This window comes from Mirounga angustirostris, unplaced genomic scaffold (assembly GCF_029215605.1).
Source record: "Mirounga angustirostris isolate CCGP_5_RB_7025 unplaced genomic scaffold, mMirAng1.0.hap1 SCAF_12, whole genome shotgun sequence".
NCBI classification, from domain to species: Eukaryota; Metazoa; Chordata; class Mammalia; order Carnivora; family Phocidae; genus Mirounga; species Mirounga angustirostris.
In genome coordinates this window covers 75092433-75116439 of record NW_026991720.1, presented here as the reverse complement: position 1 = coordinate 75116439, position 24007 = coordinate 75092433, and the positions used below count along the sequence as shown (strand labels likewise).

The 24007-nt window shown below is 36.5% G+C and overlaps 1 protein-coding gene across 4 annotated transcripts in view; it reads left to right on the top strand.

The window, feature by feature from the left end:
* RUNDC3B (RUN domain containing 3B) overlaps window positions 1–23256 on the top strand; it is a 130513-nt gene extending 107257 nt beyond the window's left edge. For 2 of the 4 annotated variants that reach the window (XM_045864772.3, XM_045864773.3), the window contains 3 exons: window positions 2938–3084; window positions 10030–10151; window positions 20832–23256. In XM_045864772.3, the coding sequence (XP_045720728.1) occupies window positions 2938–3084; window positions 10030–10151; window positions 20832–20977 (415 nt within the window). In that variant the 3' untranslated portion in view covers window positions 20978–23256. The remainder of the gene's footprint in view (window positions 1–2937; window positions 3085–10029; window positions 10152–20831) is intronic. The other 2 variants (XM_045864774.3, XM_045864775.3) reach the window with 1 other exon arrangement.
* Window positions 23257–24007: the final 751 nt, after the last annotated feature.

The following is a 24007-nucleotide window of genomic DNA, read 5'->3' as shown; positions in this document are numbered from 1 at the left end:
CACAATCTCACTTATATGTGGAATCTAAAATAGTCAAACTCAGAGACTCAGAGAGTAGAATGGTTGTTACCAGTTTGGGCCTGGAGAAAGGGGTAAGTGAGATGCTGGTCAAAAAGTACAAAGTTTCAGTTATGCAAGATGAATAAATTCTGGAGATCTAATATAGAGCAACATGACTGTACTTAATACTGTATTGTATACTTGAAGTGTTCTAAGAGGGTGCATCTCAAGTGTTCTCATCACACAAAGGAGTTAACTGTGAGGTGATGGATATGTTAATTAGCTTGAATGTGGTGATTACTTTGTATATGTCTATCAAATCATCAAGTTGTACACTTTAGATGTATACAGTTTTTAATTGCTAATTATACCTCAGTAAAGCTGTGGGGGGATTGGAATTAGAATTTTTGTGGCCAACTTCTTGCATAATCCCTGTTGAAAATCTAAAGAGAAATTATCTATCTAGCAATTTAAGGGTAGATACCACAGGAAAGTTCTTAAAATTAGCTGTGATAAGTGTGTTACTGCCACTTTTGTAATAATTTCCTGTATTGTATCTTTCTGTAGAATTATTACCTTAATGAGAGATGTTCAGTTGTTAATGAGAGACTTGTATCATAGAAGTTACGAGTAGAATCTATCTCATATAGAATGATTTAATTTTTAGATTAGCTTATTAGTGTTAACATTGGTTAGAGTTTTAATTAAAGTTAAATGGTGAATATCACATAATCTTACCTTAAATTGCCACTGATTTCACACTAGGAAGTAACAGTAATTGTGGAGTAAGATGAACCTATTTTTAAGCTTGGCCAGTGAGAAAAATATCCTCATTTTTCATATTAACCTCATTTAGATTACTTTTGTGTAGCTCTTGAAGTTAACTAAGTATGTTTTGCTTGTTCTCAGTGAATAATAGAATTTTTTGATGGTAAGAAAGCAGAGTCAACTCTTAAGCATAAGTGAAATTCATTAGATTGATATCACCAACTCAAGGAATGGAAAGAAAAACGGGAAAAGTAGGCTTGGAGAGAGGTAGGCTGAGCTACTTCAGAGGATTAGCATGTAGGAACTTCAGGCCTGTCTCTTTGCTGGTACATTTTGGTCAGGGCCTACTGCTAGAATGAATAAACTGCTTTGTCTCTGCATTATCTAAATAGACAGAGTCAAGATTCAGAATTCAGGGGTGGGTTTTCAACGTGCCTTAATCCCTTGCCAGCCCCTTAGTGTACTAGAGTGGTGAGAGGAAGGGCCTTACCCAAGGCTTCTCCAGGAACCATTCCCTTTCGTAGTGGCCAGGCAAGAGCCAGCATTGTCCGTGTCCACATTCATCACGGAGTGGAAAGCAGGTGCAGCACAGATGACAGAGTATACTGCAGTCTCTCTCTCCCGTGTCCAAGGACTGGGCAGCTGCCCACCGAAAACAAGGTCTAATTGGGATTTCTAAACACAGAAGCCTAAAGACAATACGATAAGTTGTCATTAGGCAAAAATTTGCCATGGACAAGTAGTGTGTAAAAACTTTTGTGAAACTTAGTTCCTTTTTTCGTTTTATGCAGTGTAAAACTTCTCACTTCCCAGAATATATTCTAAATGGGAGGTTGTTCAATTACTGACATTAACTGAATTTTCCAGTGTCATTTCCTCACGGATGCACATTTGCCTTTCTTGCATTGTGCTCTGAATATTTTCTGTAAACCAGTGATGATATTGAAGTTGAGTTTTCCAGTGACATGCAGGGGAGACCCTAGAGAGAGTGAATATGTGAAAGAGAAGTCTAATAAGAGAAGCCAAAATAATGGTGACTTATTTTAATAGATTCTCTGGCCAGCATTACCCATTTCTGCTTAACGTGATTTTTCTGTCACTCTTGAAGTTTTTCTGAACTCTTTACTGTTTTCATAAAAACCCATGTTAAAGTACCTTAAAAGTCCTTTTTAAAATTTTCATTCTTTTTCCAGTGAAATGAAATTGTTACAGGTAGCCTACAAGAATATCTTAATGTAGTACCTTCTCACAGGCTTCTGCCCGTTTCACTTTTTTAGTATTCCATCCTGAGGTAGAATCTAGTCTTTACATCAAATAATGTTTCTTTGTGGACATAGATGGAGCAAGTATTTTTAAACATACACAGATACTCTGTAAAATCAGAAATATTCACAGGTAGCCTGTTCGAGACATTTAAATGGGGTTTTTCCATTTGAATCATGGTTCAATGATTCACTGGTTCACTGTCCTGTGACAGTGATTAATTGGTTTGTGAGGTTTAAATTTAGGCCAAAAGTTAGCTCTTTTGCAAGTCGTTATTAATGAGTTAGCAGTTCTACAAAAACGAAAGTAAACCGTGAGCTGTTACAATGGCTTCATTCTGTAGATGAAAGATTTCCAGTGGGTTATATTGTTCAGTCCAGTTATCATTGATTTAATTATTTTCATAAAGGTTTATTGGTAGTCACTTATCTTAAAAAATTACAGAAATCTTATGGGTTTTTTATTTAGTATTTTTCTGCATTTAGTTTTATTTTTTAATTCATTTTAATTTTTTGTTTACTGAGAGTGTGAATGTTGATGCTAGAAAATCATATACATGGGATCTTTTCTTACTTTAACTGGAAACTGATTATAACTTTAAGATATCAAAATTTTTTAGGTAAGGTGTAAAACACAGCTTTAGTCCTTTAGTAATATCTCTGTGGAAAAGATAGGAAATCTGAATTTCACACGTTAGTGATTTGTTGTAGCCTTTAGAGAAAGAATGAAAAACACATGTTGTAGGAGACATTACTAGCCCCAGCCAGCCTTCCTATAGCTCTGTTGACAATCTGTTAGCATACCATTTTAAAGAGATAAGTTTTGGGGGCCCGATTGATACCATTAGGTTCCTCTGCCATTGCAGAACAATGAAGACAAAAGCACTCACCATCTTAATATTCACAGGACTGTGCTAAAGAATAATGATTTAAGATCAAGACAAGAGTTAACTGCCCACCTCACCAACCAGTGGCCTTCCCCAGGAGCTCTGGATGTCAATGCTGTTGCCTTGGATACGTTGCTTTACCGAAAACACAATAAACAGTGGTATGAGTAAGTGTAATACTTTTTTTTCCAACTAATTACAAATTTAGTTGTACCAAAACATACGGTTATCCACTTTGGTTTCTCACTTATTCTTCTTTCTGAAATCATTATTACCTTAGGGCAAAAGTAGAATTTAAGACTACTTTGGCTTGATAAAGTCAGATTAAGGCAGTGAATATGTTAACGTTTTGAAGCCAAGGCACCCTGGGGAAGTAAAATATCTAAGAAATTCTTATGCAGTATTGTATCAGCTGCCTGCTTCTCCCTTAAGTCTTCAGCCAGTCCTTCAGTTAAGTCCATGAGCTCATATTTAATGAGCCATCTATTTTTGAATTTTAGCTTTGGTATTTGTATTTGCCTTAGGATTAATTTTCCTGCTAGTTAGAAAACACAAAATTCCATCTCATAAAGAATGAAAAGATACTTGTTCTTGGTGGGTCAGAGGGAGTTTTGTTTATTTTCAATAAATCTAATTTTTGGAGACTATAGAAGATATATAATCACCCCACCTGTGGGCCATAAGATTCTTCTTGTATTTCTTTGTCCCACTGTTTAGGACTATTTCATTAAGTCATAGTGTCAGAATGTTGAGAGAGCTGCAAAATCTTAGGCTGCATTCCTTTAGAGTATCTTCATTTTGAAACTTATAAATTGTATTACCTTCTTTTGGCTTTTAGCTGATCTTCCCATCTTGATAACTTTTTCAGTATCTTTATTTCCTATCTTCAGCTAGTTTTCTAATTATTTCCTTCTGTCCCTCCATCCCCTTCTGTTCTCTGCCTTTCTTCCCTCCTCCCCCTCCCTTTCTTCTCTTTCTCCCTTCTCCCCTCCCTCCCTTTTTTTTTTCTTCTCCACTCTTCTTTTAGAGTCCTTATTTATAAACTTCACTGGTAGAGCCACACACTTCTATCTGTGCTTCTTACGGTGCTTTTCCCTAGGTAGTTAGTAGTCAGACATTTCTACAGGGATTGTTTTAGCATAGACATAATTTCTACCTGCTTTACTGTGTGATTTTTTTTCATTTATCAAAGGGAGTACTCAAAATAAGTTTGACCTTCTGTTGCTAAAAAATGCTTTTTTTTGTTTGTGTCACTGATTGCTAGAGATAGGCAGGGGAAAGTGAGCAGACTATTTATAGAATAAATCAGTAGAACTCTCTTCAACATCTACTAAACCATGCTGCTTAGTATGAGTCAAGGTGTTGACTGAGTCCTTCACGGATTGGATCTAGTTCCCTTATATACCCTCTGAGAGTTATAAATAACTAGAGTATATCTTCTTATGTTGGTGTATAATTTTATTTTTCTATGACATATGTAAGTAATAAAAGAATATTAGTTTATTACTATTTCTGATATATGATTGAAAAACGGAATCCATCGCAGTAATTGGTCCACTTATCTCTCTATAACACGTGAGATGCTCCTGCTTTTATAACTGCAAAAATATTATAACATTAACTTCTGACAAGTTAAAAGACAAATAGTATGCTTTTTGTTGCAATAACATTGTCGCTTTAGATAGTAGGAGGTAAAATATTTTAGCTAAAAGACCCGTATGTAGCCCTGCCTGTAGAGCTACGTCTTGAGGAACCAGTGAGTCTAAGTGGAAGAGTTATTTCGAGTTTACCTTTGCATGTGGTGGTAACAATGACTGGCTTTTACGAAGTATTCTAGCAGCAGCAGAAGTAATTGCAGTGTCAGAAAAGAAAGTAGTAAAACTGCCTGTTGGTCTGTTTAGCATGGATCCAGACTTTATACTCCTTGACTCAGCTACACCATTAGCTGAAGAAGGGGTCCCCTTGCCTTCTCAGCATCCTCCTTTCATCTGGCTTTACCATCGATGTTGGTGCTGCCTTTAGATGGCCCTGTTGCTGAATGGCTATATTCCTGAACAAAATGTATGCAGCTAGGGTGTAGTATGGAGATCCCTGGACTCAGAATTTAGGGTCAGGACTTGAGAGTAATCTCTGCTACCCTACTTGCTGTGTAACAACACTAAGCAACATCTCTTACTTTCTGTACATGTAATACTGGGGGTAATGCCTATTCAAGTCAGTAATAAATTGCGTGGCACCTACTACTTCTCAGGGGATCTTTATTTATATTCTATATAATCTCTTTTGTTTATGTTCTTAAATAACTTTTTATCTTCCATGTTTGGAGAATATACACTCACCCACTGTCCTAAACTCTACTTTGTTAGAGAGTTTGTAAAATTTATGTAAGATTAAAATGACCATCAGAGGGCGCCTGGGTGGCTCAGTCGTTTAGCGTCTGCCTTCGGCTCAGGTCATGATCCCAGGGTCCTGGGATCGAGCCCCGCATCGGGCTCCCTGCTCCGCGGGAAGCCTGCTTCTCCCTCTCCCACTCCCCCTGCTTGTGTTCCTGCTCTGGCTGTGTCTCTGTCAAATAAATAAATAAAATCTTTAAAAAAATAAAAAAATAAAAATAAATAAAATAAAATAAAATGACCAGCAGATCCCCAGTTGTTCTGAAAAAATAATCCCAACTTTTTAATGTAAAAATGGAGACTTTGGATTTCCAGAATAGTGTTCCTTAAATCATGTTTGAAACAAATCATAGCTTTTCTCAGGATCTAGTTTTTGCTCCCCCCCAAATCTGTAATATAATCCAAAGCTCTTGAACTAACCTGATCACTGATTCCTCTTAATTTGACCAGTATCTTCAGCAAGTTTAACAAATATTTATCAAGAACCTATAAATTATGGAAGAGGTGGCTAAAATCCCTAAATAAGGAATATTAGTGCTCTTGATAATTTGGAGAAAGAAACTAGCCCTATAGTTAGTTATCATATGATATTATAATTTCCTTCTAAGAATATGGGATGTCTGTATTTCTCTAGGAGCTCTGTCGAGTTAGCTTTGAAAAGAATGATAACGTGCTGTTTGATTTAACGAATTTCTTGGTCTAGCTGACATTTCTTAAAATGAGTGATATAGGGTAACTTGGCTATGTTGTTACCTACTCATAGAAGAATCCTTTTCACAGTAGAAGATCTTACATTTATTTTCATTTACTGTACTGTTTATAAAACTTTAAAAATATCACTTCCAGTTTTTTCTTGATTATTTAGACCTGGCAAGGTCTAATTAATTATGCTGGATTTTATATCCTTTCCTTTATCTCAAACATAGGAATATCATGTTCAAATTTTTTAAAGCGTTACAGGCTGACTGTAAAAACTCAACAATAAATAAGTATATAAAACATACACATAGAGCAATTGGTTACTTTTTTGTTTCCAATAAGTTCTGTTTAGTGTTTTTTATATGTAAAGTCTAGGCCACATGAGCTTGTTAGATAGTAGTTATATAAACTTATTAGAGTATATGTTATATAATCTTGTTAGATTATTGCCTAACCCACTCATTTCCATCCTAAAAGATCAGATTCATTGTCATCATATTTTTATTTTTTACTTAAGCTTTTTTAATCTTCTAAATTTATCATTGTTTTTAATTTGACTATCATTCACAAAATTATTGAGAATTACGAACTTTTATATGCCCTTCAAGTTCTATGTAGACTAATTTTTTGGATGACTTATGAATGGATATAATTACTTCTGATGTGTATAGGTTCTCTTTCCCATGTGTGTTTTTCCAGTATTTTTGGAGCAGAACTCCCTGAAGTAATGAGGATTCAAAAATCTTCTACAGTGGGGCGCCTGGGTGGCTCAGTCATTAAGCGTCTGCCTTCGGCTCAGGTCATGGTCCCAGGGTCCTGGGATCAAGCCCCGCATCGGGCTCCCTGCTCTGTGGGAAGCCTGCTTGTCCCTCTCCCACTCCCCCTGCTTGTGTTCCCTTTCTTGCTGTGTCTCTCTCTGTCAAATAAATAAATAAAATCTTTAAAAAAAAAAAAAAAGTCTTCTACAGCTTGTAAGGTTTGCATTGACCTCACTCACATATGCCTTCCCTTTCAGGCTCCCTTGCATCCTTCCATTAATTTTAGTAGATTAAGAAGATATAGATATTCTGATAAAGGAAATGCTTATTTTGTTCGTTAAACACATTTCTATGAAAATCAGACCAAGAATAAAAAGAACAGCCCATCTCTGGTTCCATGCACATTCATGTGCCTCTATGTCTACAGTGTGCATATCTGTGTTTTTATTTTCTTCATGTGGATAACATCTCCTGAGCCTAACACTCTTTTTTGCCCAATGACTACGAGATAATATAAATTATTATTGACCTCAGTACATCTATTGGGCAAATAGGTGATGCAGATTCTCCATATCTTGACTTCTGATCATTAATACAAAGTGTAAGATTGTAGAAAATTTACTAATAAGTAAATTCAGGCCTCTTGCTCAGTTTCTTTTAATTTGCCTTTATTTGGTATCTAGTTTCTTTGTATAGTAGCTTGTATTTGAGTGATTTAAAATTTTAAATAATTAGATATTGAATACAATGGGTTTTATTATGTCCCAGATGCTTATGACACTTGATATGATTCCTATCTTACTGTCTGGGGTTCTTACTTTGATTAAGTAAGATATTGCTATTTAAAAAAATATGCTCCAGGAAATACTGTTGATTGGTTTGATGTGCCTGGTGGGTTACATTTGAATCTTACAGTATGATGTTAAGGAGTCTAGAATTCTAAAATAGGACTTAGTGGTGACCTTTTAAAGACATTTCTTCTCATAGTTGCAGATAGCTAAACTAGACTTCTCCCAGGTGGTGGGTCTGTAATTACCTTCATGCAAGGAAGATATCACATGGTACTCTTATGAATATCTTTTGAATAAGGGGCCTCATTTTGGCTTGGATTTTTTATTATTGCCTCAGAAATCATTGTCTACCAAGTTCTGTTTCTATATTCATTGGCATTTGGTTAAGTGAAGCCTGTAAACTATAGGATTGTTCACTAAATGTAACAAATTGAAGGGTAGATAGTTTCCACAATCACTTTCCATTTGTTAATGTGATATCTAAAAGGAACTTTGGTAGGTAATGCAGAAAACTCATTTTGTGTTGCTTTTATCAGAGGCAGCTTTTATAGGCTTTCCTCCCCCCAACTAGTGACAGTCCTGGATTGCTGTAAATGTGTGCTGATGAGCTCGCAGTCCTTATAATTTTTAAATGAATTTTATGTCTTTTTTGCTTCTGGGTATTTTGTTTGTAAATATTTCTGTAATTTTTAAAATTTAATAATATTAACCAACAAGTTTCTTACGATGAAAAAATCAGTGTCAGAAACTCATTTAAAGCCAAAAGTTTAAAAACAAGCCTTCTACCTATTAGGCACAGAAAAATAATTTGGAAAAGAAATTTATAACTTCCTTTATTGAATTCCTGTGTTCCTGCTTTCTTCTATAGCTAAAGAAATAAAATTTTAATGAAAGTCAAGTGAAATTTTCAGTGATACAGTTCAGTACAGTATAGTTTACATGGTCAGTCTCAGACACAAGGCTGTTCTTTAATAAGGTTTTTAATAAAACAGAAAACTCAATTTTTTCTTTCTGTACTGGAGAAGGAGATAGCATAGAAGTTAAGGGGACAGAATTGGAGCTAGGCTACCAGGTTCAAATCTAATCTCTTCTTTGTGTCCATTTACTCTGCTATAAAATGGGAATAGTAGTAATTCCAGACTCTTAGGGTAGTTTGGAGGATTAAATAAGTTAATATATATAAAATGTGTAGGGACAGGACTTAGCATTTGGTAAGCATTATATAAATACTGGGCATCCTTCTTTATTACATGTTGTATAGCTCATATATGTTTTAGCTACTATAATAATTATCAGAAGTTTCCTATAATAGAATTTTCTGCTACTTAAAAATCTAAGAACTCTTATACTGGACATTTGAAAAGTCATCATGTTATAAAGTGAGAACACTGCCTACATTGTAAACTAGTAAAGTTATTCCATCATCTCATCCTTCATTTCTTAGATGAAAAAAAACAGATACTGTTGTATATATCTCCTCATACATAATATATATGCTTTCAGTAAATTCATAAGTTTGCTCTGTGTGTATGAATAGAGAATAGCTCTGGAATAGATCATTTAAATTATATACACTTTCCTGTAATGTTATTATAGAATATATGATATTTTTAGGAAATTAGTTAGGGTTTGGTTACCCTGGGAAATAGATGTTAAACCTGAAAAGCGTATTCTTTCTCCTGAATTACATGTATTTGGAAATAATAGTGAATTCCATTTTCTTCCTTGAAATGTCAACACCAAAGCTGCATACCTCTTTTGAGTTGTTTTTATCCTGACAAAACAAATATGAGGAAGGTTTAATAATAAACCTTATTAACTTTCCATTTATAACTGAATTTTTCCTCTATTATAATTCATTTCTCACTAACCTGTTTAATGGAAATTGCGCTCACAGTAGTAAATACATGAGGGAAGGAGGTTAATTATCTTGATAGTGTATTAACAGAAACAGCTTTTTTATTATCCAACATTTTTAAACTTCTAAATTACAGGAATTTTGATAATAATTTGTAATTACTGTTGTGTAAAAACCATCTGTAAAAATATCAAGACATTGAAGAATTTTGTAGTGCCTAGGAGATACTAGGTCATTATTAAGTTACGTCATTTTGGTTTCTGCATTAAGAATAATCTAGATTATCTGCTCCTTTGAAAATTGATAACAACCAGAAGGTCCCCATTTTCTCACTAGCTAAATAATCAAAAATTGGTGTAAGGATTTAAATTAGTTTGACAAATTGTTTCTCTTTTCCTTTTTTAACAGATTAAACACACAGACCTCCAGAGAGTGTGGAGGGAAAAGTATAATGGAGATCAGATTGCAGCCACAATAGAGACAGAGTTTAGGGGAAGAACTGGGGAGAAATAAACCAGAAATTCAATAAACTGAAGCAAATCCTTAAAGAATGTCTCTAGAAATTCTGTTTTGTGAGAAGAAATCCAAGTAGTATTTCACCCTTGTTTTACAGAAAAAGTTACCAAAGTCTTGACCAGTTATCAGCTGATGTTAGCCTTTCTCAGACTTCACTGGATCCAGGTCAGTCACAAGAAGGAGATGGGAAGCAAGACACATTAAATTTAATCAGTGAAGGTAAGAAAAACAAAATTTATCGGGAAATTACTTTTTCCTGCACTGTGTGTGCTGTGGGTGCAGAATGCTGAAGAACAGTGATGACTTTCTGTTAAGCATGCTGGGAAGGGAGCTGCATTAGGATTCAAAAAGGTTTGCTTTTGGGTTTTTTGGTTTTTTTAACCCATGCCAACTGGGCTTTCTGTGTCTCTCTCCCATACTAAAACGACTTTTATCAAGGTGTTCAACCACTGCTGACTTGTAGTTCAAGTCGGTTATCGGTCTTCATTCTGTTAAACTTCTCAGCAGCTTTGGATACAGCTGACCACTTCCTCATTCTTGAGTCACTTTTGGTACCTCATTTATTGGGTATTCTGAAAAGCTTGGGAACAAATATGAAAGAGTTTTAGTTTTTCCTGTTCCTGCTTTCGGCTGTGCTCTGTCCACCCCTCTTTCCCTTGTGTCGCATCTTCCTGAACAACACCTTGGTTCCATTCCAAAACCTTTCAGGCCATTTTCAGTGATCACATTTCATTTTCTAAGACTCACCTGTGCATTTTTAAACTCCTGTAGCTTAGCGGGTTCAGAGTTACTTTCTCTCCTGCCCCAGCACAGGCTCGGGCCATGACTCTAGCACTTTGGGTTGGACGAGTGGTGCCGATATGATACAGCGCTCACATCCCTTATCTCGGTCCCAGTTCTACGCATGCTGCTGTGTGTGAGGTGGGGGCTGGGGAAGAGTTCCCTATCGCAGGGGGACCTGCACTCCTCTGGGTCTCAGGTTTCTCCCCTGTTCTCCACTGTAGTAGATGGCACCACCACACGCATTGCTAGATTCTACTCTTCCCCTTTACAACTGCACGTCCATTTGTCAGCGCCCCCTGCAACACATGCTGTCTACACTGATCATCATCTTCACTCTTAAAACCCTCGTCTGTGCCACGTGGAGCAAGCCTCATGGATGGACTCCTGCCACAGCTCTTTCTTGGGTCTTTTCCTCTCTCATTCTTGTCCCCTTGTAGTCCATTCTCCATATAGTCATCAGTGATCTTAGAAAAAATAAATGAGAAAATATTATACCCAAACTTAAAATTCTCCAGTGGCTCTCAGTGACAATCAGAATACAGTACAGACTGCTTATCATGGCCTCCTGTATGATTGTGTCCTTGTCAGCATCTGCTTCAACTTATACCGTTCTTTTGCTTGCTCCCTGCACCCCAGCAAACTGACTTCCTAGGCGTTCCTTCAGGTTGGCTCCTGCCTCAGTTATCCTTGCACTTGCTTTTCCTTAGTGCCCTGAAACTTCTTTCTTAAGGTCTTTGAATGGTAATCTCTATTGGAATATCTCTTTAAAGAAGTGTTCATTGACTGCCATACCTTCAATAAACATCATCTCGACATCCATGTCCGTCCCACCCCAGGCACCCTGTCACATTGCTCTCTGTTATAGTATGATTCTTGTCCCCAACTCCCCACTAAAGTGTACACTTCATGACGGTAAGGAATCTTACCCATATTTTCTACCAGTATATTACCAGAGCCTGTCACATTATAGACAATTATTAAATATTGGTTGATAGAATAAGTATATAATGAATGAATGTCACAGAATGTGAGGAACAAGGTAGAGACAGTATAAAGTAAAAATTCAGTTAACAAGAAGGCTTAGGCAATGGGAAATTATGTTAAGCTGAATTTTCTGCTTCTTTTAAAATAGTCGTTGAAATGTTCTCAGAGGGCCTTAAGTCTATTTTAATAGTTTAGTAAATAGTGTATACTGACTAAAAATCTTTTTTTAATGATGTGGATAATAAAGATAGCAAAATAAAGTATCCTAGCAGCACGGATATAGGTGGAAGAGAGTAAACTGAATTCACTGTCATAATTTAGAATATGTATATTTTAAAAATTAATCCATTCTGTGAATGGATTTATTTGTGATGACTCTTTATGTAAAAGACACATTTATTTAGGATTTAAATCAGTTTATCATTATAGGCATATTAATAGTAATAGGTCAAGATTGATAATGGGTAATTTTTATACTATAAAAACAAATATAGAAGAGTGATGAATGGGTGAAGCACAAAGAATTTTTAGGACAGTGAAACTATTCTGTATGATCCTAAAATGGTGGATACGTGTCATTATAAATTTGTCCAACCCATAGAATGTACAGCACCAAGAATGAACCCCAATGTGAACAGTGAACCCTGGTTGATAATGATGTGATCTTATAGGTTTATTAGTTGTAACCAGTGTACCACTCTGGTGGGGGATGTTCATAATGAGGAGGCTCTGTACAGAGATACAGAAATCTTGGCACATTCTGTTCAGTTTTGCTGTGAACCTAAAACCACTCTAAAAAAATAAAGTGTGTGAATACACAGAGAGAGAGTGGGAGAGAAGTATTAGCTTTCAGAATTTAAGGTTAATTAACAGATTAAGTATTACTTAACAGAATTTCCCTACCCAAATAGCTAATAAAATGATCAGAAAAAGAAAATATATGCCAAAAAATGCATCAACTGAAACCCAGCAACAAAAAAGAGCTGTAATGTATTTAGGGTAGTGTAAAACTAAAGAAAATTTTTTATTTTTTAAAGATTTATTTATTTGGGAGCAGAGGGGCAGAGGCAGAGGGAGAGAAAGAATCTCAAGCAGACCGCCCTGAGTGCAGAGCCCAATGTGGGGCTCCATCTCATGACCCTGAGGTCATGACCCTGAGATCATGACCCTGAGCCAAAGTCAAGAGTCAGACACTTAACTGACTGAGCCACCCAGGTGTCCCATTAAAGAAACTTTTTTAAAACTTGAAGGACACACATTGTTTCTACCATAGCATCCTTCCTGCCCTCCCATAGAAGCCATATGGTAAGGAAACCATACTTTGATACACTGATACAAGAGAGTGCCCTTGAGTTAAAAATTTCACAAACCAGCCAAATCAGCTAGCCCTCCTATGTATACAAAATTACTATTCTTTAAAAAAATCACCTAGGGGTGCCTGGGTAGCTCAGTCGTTAAGCGTCTGCCTTCGGCTCAGGTCATGATCTCAGGGTCCTGGGATGGAGCCCCACATTGGGCTCCCTGCTCAGTGGGGAGCCTGCTTCTCCCTCTCCCGCTCCCCCTGCTTGTGTTCCCTCTCTCGCTGTCTCTGTCAAATACATAAATAAAAATCTTTAAAAAAAAATAAAAATAAAAAAGGAAATAGTTACAATTGACTTTCTCCAGCCAGGTACTATGCTAAATGTTTTATAATCATTATCTCATTTAGGGGCACCTGGGTGGCTCAGTCGTTAAGCGTCTGCCTTCGGCTCAGGTCATGATCTCAGGGACCTGGGATCGAGCCCCGCATTGGGCTCCCTGCTCAGCGGGAGCCTGCTTCTCCCTCTCCCACTCCCCCTGCTTGTGTTCCCTCTTTCACTGTGTCTCTGTCAAATAAATAAATAAAATCTTAAAAAAAAAAAAAAGATTTTTGGCTGTTCAGGCTCCACTGAATTTCCATATCAATTTTAGAATCAACTTGTCATTTCTGAAAAAACAGCAGAATTTTGATGGGGATGACACTGAATCTGTAGATTAATTTGGGAAATATTGCCATCTTAACAATATTGTCTTCTAATCCATGGAAAAATGGGATGTTTCCCCACTTATTTCAACCTTGAATTTTTCAAGAATAGTTTGTAGTTGCAGTGTACAACTCTTGAACTTCTTTATTTGAATTTATTCCTAAGTATTTTATTTTTTAGATTCTATTGTTAATGAAATTGCTTTCTTAATTTCATGTTCCGGTCATTCATTGCTGCTTTTATTATTAGACTTTAAGCATAGGTTTAAAAAATTAATGTCACTCCTCTGTATATATAAGAAGGAAAAGAAAAGTGAATTCAGTTGTAAAGAACTTCATATTCAGAGTCAGTCTCTTCTGAATCATTTCATCAAAAGACATTGGCTGTGTCTGCTCACAGTATATCATTGTCTGTGCCGACAGCGAACCATTTCCTAAAACCATCCTCTGCTGATACAGGGATTTTCTCTCAAGTTACCAAGTGCCCTGCACATTTTTACATGAGCACTTTCTACTCGCCTTACAGTTTCATTTTCTTCCTCAAATCAAACACTTCTAGAAGTTAAAAAGCTTCTCTTCAAAGGCCGCAGGAATTCCATGACAAATTGAGGTTTCACATCTTAACAGAAATCCTGCATGGTGCATGAATCAGTCATACCAACTGCTTGTTGCTTTAAAATTTTTTATCTAGTCTAAGGAATGTGTTCTGCTTCCATTTGTGCACTGGGCGCGTGATACGCAGTCCTTTTGCGAATGTTGCCAAGCTTCATCTACTTGTAGGGTTTTTCCTAAGTGCTTTGTTTTACCAGGAAGTACGTGAACTGCAGTAATTCTTTTTTTTTTTTTTTAAGAAATTTTTTTCTTTTTTCTTTTTTTTTAAATTTATTTATTCATTAGAGACAGAGAGAGAGAGAGAGAAGCAGAGGGAGAAGCAGGCTCCCAAGGAGCAGGGAACCCGATGTGGGACTCGATCCCAGGACCCTGGGATCACGACCTGAGCCGAAGGCAGACGCTTAACCATCTGAGCCACCCAGGCGCCCAGCAGTAATTCTTGTTATGGGTATTTGCTTCAGTGAAATTTACATTCTACTATCTGTTTTCAGGCTTTTCTATGAACAACTATTAATTTTAAAGGAAAATTATAATTTTTGAAGGCATTTTAAGCAGTATATAAATATGAGTTACTCAGTTGAAGAGGTACCCATATGGACACCTGGGCCCAGTTCATACATGGACACGCCACGACAACGGGCAGGGTACTGCCTCCTTGCCAGCCACGAATACCACACGCAGTGGCTCCAGTGGTTTGAAATTTTATTGCACAGAATGATGACCACCCCTTTTCTTGACCTTTGATCACAAAAAGGTAACCTGTTGCTTATGTAACAGGTTAATAGGACATTTTCCCCATGTTTATGGGTTTACGCTAGTGGCCAAGGAATCTCTAGTAATTCCTTAAAATTTGGATATAGTTTACTGCCTCTTCGCTTCCTCATTGACCCCTTCCTCCTCATTCAGACTTCCTTATTGGGTTGGTGATCTCACCTTTACTTAATTGTTCTTACTGCACTTTATTATAATTTTCTGTTTGTAGACATCTGTTTCTACCTTACATTAAGTTCCCTGTAGGCAAGAAGTAGTTCTTAACTTTTTATTTTTTATCATAATGTCTGGCATTGTGCCGAATGAATGACTTCTAACTTAGTAACATTTGTAGCAGTGCCATTTGAAGACTTGTAGAGTCCAGACTCTATGTCAATAAATTTAAAACAAAACGCATCTTTCTTGCTATAAAACGAAAATCTAGGGGCACCTGGGTGGCTCAGTTGGTTAAACATCTGCCTTCAGCTCAGGTCATGATCCCAGGGTCCTGGGATCAAGCCCCACGTTGGGCTTCCTACTCAGTGGGGAGCCTGCTTCTCCCTCTCCTTCTCACCCAGCTCATGCTGTCTCTTTCAAATAAATAAATCTTAAAAAAAAAAATCTGTTTGTTGCTTCTTATGACTAATTTCCCTCTGCTAGGAACTACCACTTTTCCATTTATCTAAGCTAGAAAATTTTAGTTAACCTTGACTAGTTCTTTGCTCCTGTACCAAAAAATTGCTTTTAAAATATCAATACTGATTTTAACATACTTATTTTTAATCCATTGATAATTTTGTGTTTATGTATACGCATACATGTGTGAGTTACTGCTGACATCACAACAATATTCAAGAATATTTTGGAGTAACCTCTCATTCTCTGCTTTAACACCTATCTCCTTTTGCTTATTTCCTTTTTATATTTATTTCCTTTTATAGTTGCATGGCTGCAATCACAATTAACATAACCATCTTGGAGTCCTCTGCGCATTTTTCCCTTTTATATTTAAATGAAGGCTTACAGTGAAGTCTCTCTTGGCCTCCTTGAGGGTACCACACTGCCCAGCACGTTCCACAGTGACAGTATTTTCAGAGGCCAGCCTTGAGTCTTTGAAGGCCGGCTTTTTTTTTTTTTTTAAGATTTTATTTATTTATTTGACAGGGACACAGCCAGAGCAGGAACACAAGCAGCGGGAGTGGGAGAGGGAGAAGCAAGCTCCCCGCTGAGCAGGGAGCCTGATGCAGGGCTCGATCCCAGGACCCCAGGATCATGACCTGAGCCGAAGGCAGATGCTTAACGACTGAGCCACCCAGGCGCCCCATGGCTGGCTTTTGTAGGTAGATCCATCCCTATGCCCCAGTGCTTTCCTGGATATGCCCCCCTCAGCTCTGCTCTATGGTGTGTTTCCCTGAGGCACAACTGAAGACTTCATGTACTTTTGTCTTTTTCCCCCACTCCACCTTTTTTTGATAAGTTCAAATCTACAGAAAAGTTGAAAGAACAGAAGAATGAACACCCTGTGTGCTTTACCACTGCATACCAACTGTTACTATTTTGCCACACTTGCATGTGTCTTGTGGGCACATGCTCCCTTCATTTACTCATGTGTCTGCCTTTCCTGTCACGCTCAGCCATTTGAACGTAAATTGCAGGTTTCATAAACTTCATCTGTAAATACAGCAGCATGTATCTCCTAGGGATGAGGAATGTCTTCTTAAAAAGCTAAACCATATGACCCTTAGGAAATTTAACATCAGTACAATACTACCTGATAATTTGTTAATATTCATATCTCAGCTTGTCCAGTAATAGCCTTTAAAAGCCTTTTTTGTTCATTCAGGATCCAGTCAAGGATCACATATTACATTTACTTTTCAGTCTCTCTGGGGTCCTTTCATCTAGCAGAGTACTTTTCCTTTTTCTCTCACATACATTTATATATTTGAAGAGCCCAAGCCAGTTGTTTTGTTAAACGTTCAAAAATTTAGATTTGTCGGGCGCCTGGGTGGCTCAGATGGTTAAGCGTCTGCCTTCGGCTCAGGTCATGATCCCAGGGTCCTGGGATCGAGTCCCGCATCGGGCTCTCTGCTCCCTGGGAGCCTGCTTCTCCCTCTGCTTCTCTCTCTCTCTCTCTCATGAATAAATAAATAAAATCTTTAAAAAAAAAATTAGATTTGTCTTATTATCATATTCAGGTTAAACATATTTGCAGTATGTAAATAATGCGTCTTTGTCAGCACATCTTATCAGGAGGTCACTGTCCTTTTTGCATTGAGAGACCCTTAAAGATGACTCCTGTGTCCTTTTGACACTCTATTAGTTTGTGATAGCTTCTTTGCTTTGTGGTACAAAAGATGTTTTGGGTTACTTTGGTATATTTCATGCCCACACCCAGGATCAGCTATTTCTTCAAGTCCTACTTCCTTATACTGGGAAATGGTAGAGACCGTAGTTTAGGCTTAGAGGGGTGCCTCTTGTTACTGGAATGGTCATTGTTTCTAGCCCGTGGAAGAGTTAGGAATTTTTTTTAAAGGAAAATATACTTTAAATTTATTTTACAATTCAAATTTAAGACTCAGGGTTTCTATGTACTTGATTTTATATTTTGATATCTTATGATGACACTACTGATTCCTCATTTATATGAACATAATCACTTATTTACTTTTTCCTACTATATTAATTTCAAAATAACAGTATATTACTAAAATACAGTAACTCAAAATAGCTTAGGATTTCTCATTATTTTATCTTGAGAATATATGCCAGAGTCAAATTACTGGGCTTAAAGTTCATCTCAATTCTGTTTACTTCCACTATCATAGTTAACCAGTTTGTGTGTGTGTGTGTATGTGTGTGTTTTAAGATTTTATTTATTTGACAGAGAGAGAGACATCAAGAGAGGGAACACAAGCAGGGGGAGTGGGAGAGGGAGAAGCAGGCTTCCTGCTGAGCAGGGAGACTGATGCAGGGCTTGAGCCCAGGACCCCGGGATCATGACCTGAGCCGAAGGCAGATGCTTAATGACTGAGCCACCCAGGCGCCCCAGAGTTAACCAGTTTTATTAGTTAGAGATCCACAGAGACCGAGTAATGAGGGAGTGTCTTCTTTACCTGAAAGTTAAGATAAAATAACAAATATTTAAGTGCCCTTGAAGAATGATACCAAAAGATCCTATCAAACTAAAAACTTACATAACGTCACAAAATAGTGCGAACATACCTAATTATGTATTTCTGTAGCTTCAGTGTCACCCTTCAAAAAACATTACCAGAGGAGTATGTGTGCTCCTCGTAACAGTTCTAGATACGGGAGTTTGAGATACCATGTTTTAGGACATGGGATCTGTCTGTATATTTTTCTTAAAATTGCATATTATCTACAATTATGTCAAAATAAAATAGTTTAGGGGCACCTGGGTGGCTCAGTTGGTTAAACAGCCAACTCTTGATTTTGGCTCAGGTCCGTGTAATCTCTCTCTAATAAATAAATAAATATTTTTTAAAAATATTTTTAATATAATAAATTTTTAAAAATAAAAGTGTTTAAAAAAATTGACTGTTTTTTCTTTCCACATAAAAAAACATGAGAAGGGCGCCTGGGTGGCTCAGTTGGTTAAGCGACTGCCTTCGGCTCGGGTCATGATCCTGGAGTCCCGGGATCGAGTCCCGCATCGGGCTCCCTGCTCAGCGGGGAGTCTGCTTCTCCCTCTGCCCCTCCCCCCTCTCATGCTCTCTGTCTCTCATTCTCTCTGTCTCAAATAAATAAATAAAATCTTTAAGAAAAATAAATACAAGTAAATTCAAATAATTTATGTCCCCCTCTTCTAGATAAAAGGCAACATGCTATACCCTATTCTGCACTTTGTTTTCACTCGACAGTGAAATCTCCAGATATCCTAGAAATACCTAGAGGTACATAGAGATCCTTCTGATCCCTTTTACAGCCCTATATAGTACCTCATTGTGTAACTGTGTTAGACATTTAGATTGTTTCGTCTTGTGCATTACTGTATGATAATCTTTATATTAAAAAATGTTCTCTAAGTATATCTTCCCAAAGAATGGCAAACAAGACTCAAACGGATACTTGTGTGTGTGTTTGCAGCAGCATTATTTACGGTACTAAGGTAGACACAACCCGAGTGTCCACGCAGAAGAATGGATAAACAGAAGGTAGTGTATACACACAGTGGGATACTCTTCAGCCATAAAAAAGGAATGAAGTTCTGATACATACTACATGGATGAGCCTTAGAAAACATGCTAAGGGAAATGAAGCCAGACACAAAAGGGCACAAATATTATACGATTCCACTTGTAAGAACGATGTATGGTAGGCAGATTCACTGACAGAAAGTAGATTAGTTTCCAGAGACCTGGGGGTAAGGGGACAACAGAGAGTAGAAAATTTGGGGTGATGACAGTTTTTGGAAATAGTGGTGATGGTTGCACAATACTGTGGATGTAATTAATGCCACTGAATTGTACACTTAAAGTAGAAATTTGGAAAGACTATCTAAAGCAGTTGAGTTCCAGGAGCATTTAACAAGAACTCCAGAAAGTTAATTCTGGCCTGAAATGTCTCTAAGCTTAAAGATTAAAAGGGTCCTTGAAACATCTAAATGTTTTGACCCCGAAATAACACAGTAAACATTTTAAATTGGAAATTAACAATTCCTCTTCCATATTTTTTCTAACCTTGTTATATTTCCCTGTATTGTGTTTGTCACCAAAACTATGAAGTTACCATAGCTAGTCATCTTAGGATTTTACAAAGGGAAGGATAGGCTTAGAGAAGATGCCTTTCCTAACTAAGGTCATACAGCTAAAAGGGACATAGGAGCTCTCCTGGGTCCCAGTACAGTTCTTACTGAATCATGACTCGTTAATTACATAATTATTTAATGAGCATCTCTTGTGTACTAGGCACTGGGAATATAACAACACAACAGATTCCACGTCCTTTCTCAGTGTATAGTTTAGAAGAAAAGAGAGCCTGGCAATTATCATACAGTGTAACTAGGTGGGTTAGAGTTCACAGGACTATGGGAACACTTCAGAGGGGCCATTTGAAACAACAGATAGCATTCAGAAACACCTGCTCTCTTACACAGTAACTGTGTAAGTAAAACTTCAGCTTTTTATCTACTTTGGGAACCTGCTAATTTTCAAAGACCTCAGCCATTCACAGCCTCAAACCAGCCACTTCTAGCTGGTATTTGCAAACTTAACCAGCTCTGGAAAGAACTCCTGTTTCCCAGCTGTGAAAACAGATCTGCCAGTCTTCCTTCATGGGCGAACCGAAGTCCAGGACATGACAGAGTTCCTGATGCAAGGTAGCTGCCGAGTAAATGTTCAGTGAGTGAGCTGAAGCTCTCCCAATGCAGCTCCTCCTGAACTGAACCAGTTTTGCTTCTGCTGCATTACTTAACCTACATAGGATTTCCTGGTATTTCTGTGGCCTGGGCATTGGTACTGTTAGTTTATTATCCTTTAGTAACTGAACATGAACATTCTGGAAAAAAAAGTTTTATTTTTGTCCTAAAACATGGTATCTCAAACTCCCGTATCTAGAACTGTTACGAGGAGCACACATACTCCTCTGGTAATGTTTTTTGAAGGGTGACACTGAAGCTACAGAAATACATAATTAGGTATGTTCGCACTATTTTGTGACGTTATGTAAGTTTTTAGTTTGATAGGATCTTTTGGTATCATTCTTCAAGGGCACTTAAATATTTGTTATTTTATCTTAACTTTCAGGTAAAGAAGACACTCCCTCATTACTCGGTCTCTGTGGATCTCTAACGTCAGTGGCAAGTTACAAATCTCTAACAAGTCTCAAATCTAATGACTACCTTGCAAGTCCCACAACAGAGATGACGAGTCCAGGCTTAACTCCATCCTGAAGAATTTTATGTCAGAGCCAGAAGTTTTTATGTTGCAAATGTTCTGTTTACATAAGTTTGACTGCTGGGAAAACCTTTGGAATTTTATATTGTTCTGGCATATGTCTGGAATTCTATTGCTTCTATTAGAGAATTCAGTCCACTCCACGTGCCCTTCTGAGTGAAAATGATCCTGCCATTTTAAGATTCTTATATTTGTCACTGAGGAAGTTTAAAAATGGATAGGCTTAAAAAACTTTCAAATATCCTCTAAATTAATAATCCATTGCAAATTGTGATGTATATTTTTCAGCTGATTTTCATATATTTAAATGTACCATATAGAGACGGAGTTCAAGGTTTTATTCCAGAGACATAAGCTAAGTATTTTCTTTTACTCTTTTATTCAAAGATTACATTTTCTAAAAATGACTTGTTAATTTCATTTTTCATTCATTTCTTCCTAGGTTCTGATGTTTAAATAACTTGTTTTTCATATGAGGAGGAGGTTCTCAGCTGGTTTCATAGTGGCTTACTCAGTTTTTCTTTAATAGTTATCATTTGGTACAACATTCCATTAACATTTTATAAATTTTGTAGGAATGTGTCTTTAGGCCATTACTAAATTTGTCAGGGTCATAGGGAAAGTATTTTACACCATTTTGGTAAAATGAATAAATTGTTTTCCCAAGATTTTCTTAAAGTGTTATTTTAAAAATATCAAATATTCCTCAGTAGTTGGAAACATTTAAAAACGTAGAACAGATGTTGGAAAGTATTTTATTAGGAAAGATTCCAAGTTCATTTAAGGATTTGAGAACCTTCAAGTAAGGATCAGTGGAGTCTCACCATACTCAACAATATGTCTGACATACAGTGCTGTTTTGTTCTCCCTTGTGCGCAGCAATGAATCATGCCATGTTAATGTTAAAAACTGATGTAATGTTCGAAATCCCTACACATCTACAGGTAAAAAAAAATTAGTTTTCTTTTTAAAAAAGTTATGCGCTATAAAACCTTTTTGCAGTTTTTGGAACTATGTATTTCATCCATCAAAATCCAACCATATTGAAAGAGAAAATGTATGAAGTGTATTTTCTAATAGTGCTATGAGGAAAATATGATCAGTTGTGCCAAAGAAGTTTTATACATTGTTTACATGAAGAGGACACAATATTTAATGGGACTTCATATGCTATTTTTGTTTATTAATAAAACATTCAAACTCAGTAGCTTGGACATGTAGGAACAGTGTTCCCCCTACAACAATTTATTTTATTCAGAGGAGGCAAGAGCGCTGAACTTATTACATCATTCTTTGTATTAGAAATGTAGGAGTGTGGTGGTTCTCTGCAATATTTAGAGCTTTATTCTCATAATTTGGGATTTAAGATAATAGATAATAATTAGGCCAGTCTTATATGCAAGACAGTTCAAACAAAGTCATTTAAGGGACAAAGGAGGCCTGGAAGCCATTAAAATAAGTTATTCTAGATGTACCAGAACATACTCAGAGCTTTATTCCTTTAGCTTAAGGCTTTAGTACTTGTAAAAATGCAAATATTCTTGAAAAATGGTACCTTTAACAATTTACTGATACCTACTCTTAATTCTGTATACTTTCTTATGAGTGAGGTATCCAAAGCAATTTTTAATGAGCATGGGGATGGAAGGAAGATACAAAGTGAGGACAGTGGAAACCTTGGGAGGAGGGAGTAGGAAGTGGCTAAGGAGGGGAACTTGAAAATTTTTAGGTTGGCCTTAAGCAATTGCTGCTTTCCTAAAAAACGATCAGAATGTTTAAAATGCTTTATCATTCATGGTCCACTCTCAACTGACATTTATTTTCCTCAGTAATTAAAAAAAATCATTGTTAAATTTTTTCCATACATTTTTATAATATAGGAAGGAAATTCAAGATTCCATAATTGATAACATTTTCCAGATTTGTCTAATGCATACAGTAACTTGTGCATCTTAACATGCTGCTAAATGCAGATTTAAACATGACATCTGAGGATCATGACTTTTCCTCCTTTCTTGGAGCTCTTGGTATAAAATTCATCTGCTAATGTGAATTCAGGTTTCTAATACATTTCATTTCACACTAGTTATACATGTAGTTAATGTTTGCATGAGGAAACAATGTATGTCTCAATCTTTAATTTTAGATGGTAGTGTTTACTGTTTTACACACCCTACCCAAAACAGAATGCTGAATTATATGCTAATACTTCCATGTGTATTTTGTTGCCTTGATGTACTATATTTGTTGCATGTATATTAAACGTTTTGTACCATGCATTAGTGCTTATATTTTTACCTTCAAGACAAGTTACTGGATTCAAGCTGTACACTGAACTTTTTGTTTTAGCAAATATGGTAAATGTATATTACTCAACACCTAAAATACTAATACGACAAAAGGTCTTTATTTCAACTCAAATACCCTTTTATTTAAAAAAAAATTACATGATCTGCTTTATAATACACAGTTATCTGTTGAAGTTGTACAATACAGTAGTGATTTTGGTAGTTGCTAACATAATTATATAAGAGCCATGTTTGTTTTCTCACCTATAAAATGGAAACATCATCATCTTCTCAGAACCTATGATGGCATCAAGATGATGTCAGCATTAAATGAAATAAACTAAGTTTTTATTTAAGTCGTATTTATTAGATTTACACACAAGTTTTCACGTGGTTAAAAGTGTGTCTCAAATTGACAACTTAGGGAAATTCTTGGTCAAAGTTCCTACCGTAATGTTGGATTCCCTCTGAAATGTCACACAAGTGCTTTGAACATCAGGGCTCTTAAGTATTTTTTAACTGGTTTCCTTTGTTCTTCTGGAAGCAAAGCAATTTTTATTTTTTAGCATTAGTTCTTTTTAACTGATGATAGGAAGGGGCAGATAAAAATTACATCAATGTTATTATGGTCCTTTTTCAAAGTCTATTCTGGTACAAACCAATCCTTACTATATAAGTCCCCATTTTCTATAGTGCTGATGATTTCTCTAAAACCCAACTGAAGCCAAAGTTTCACTA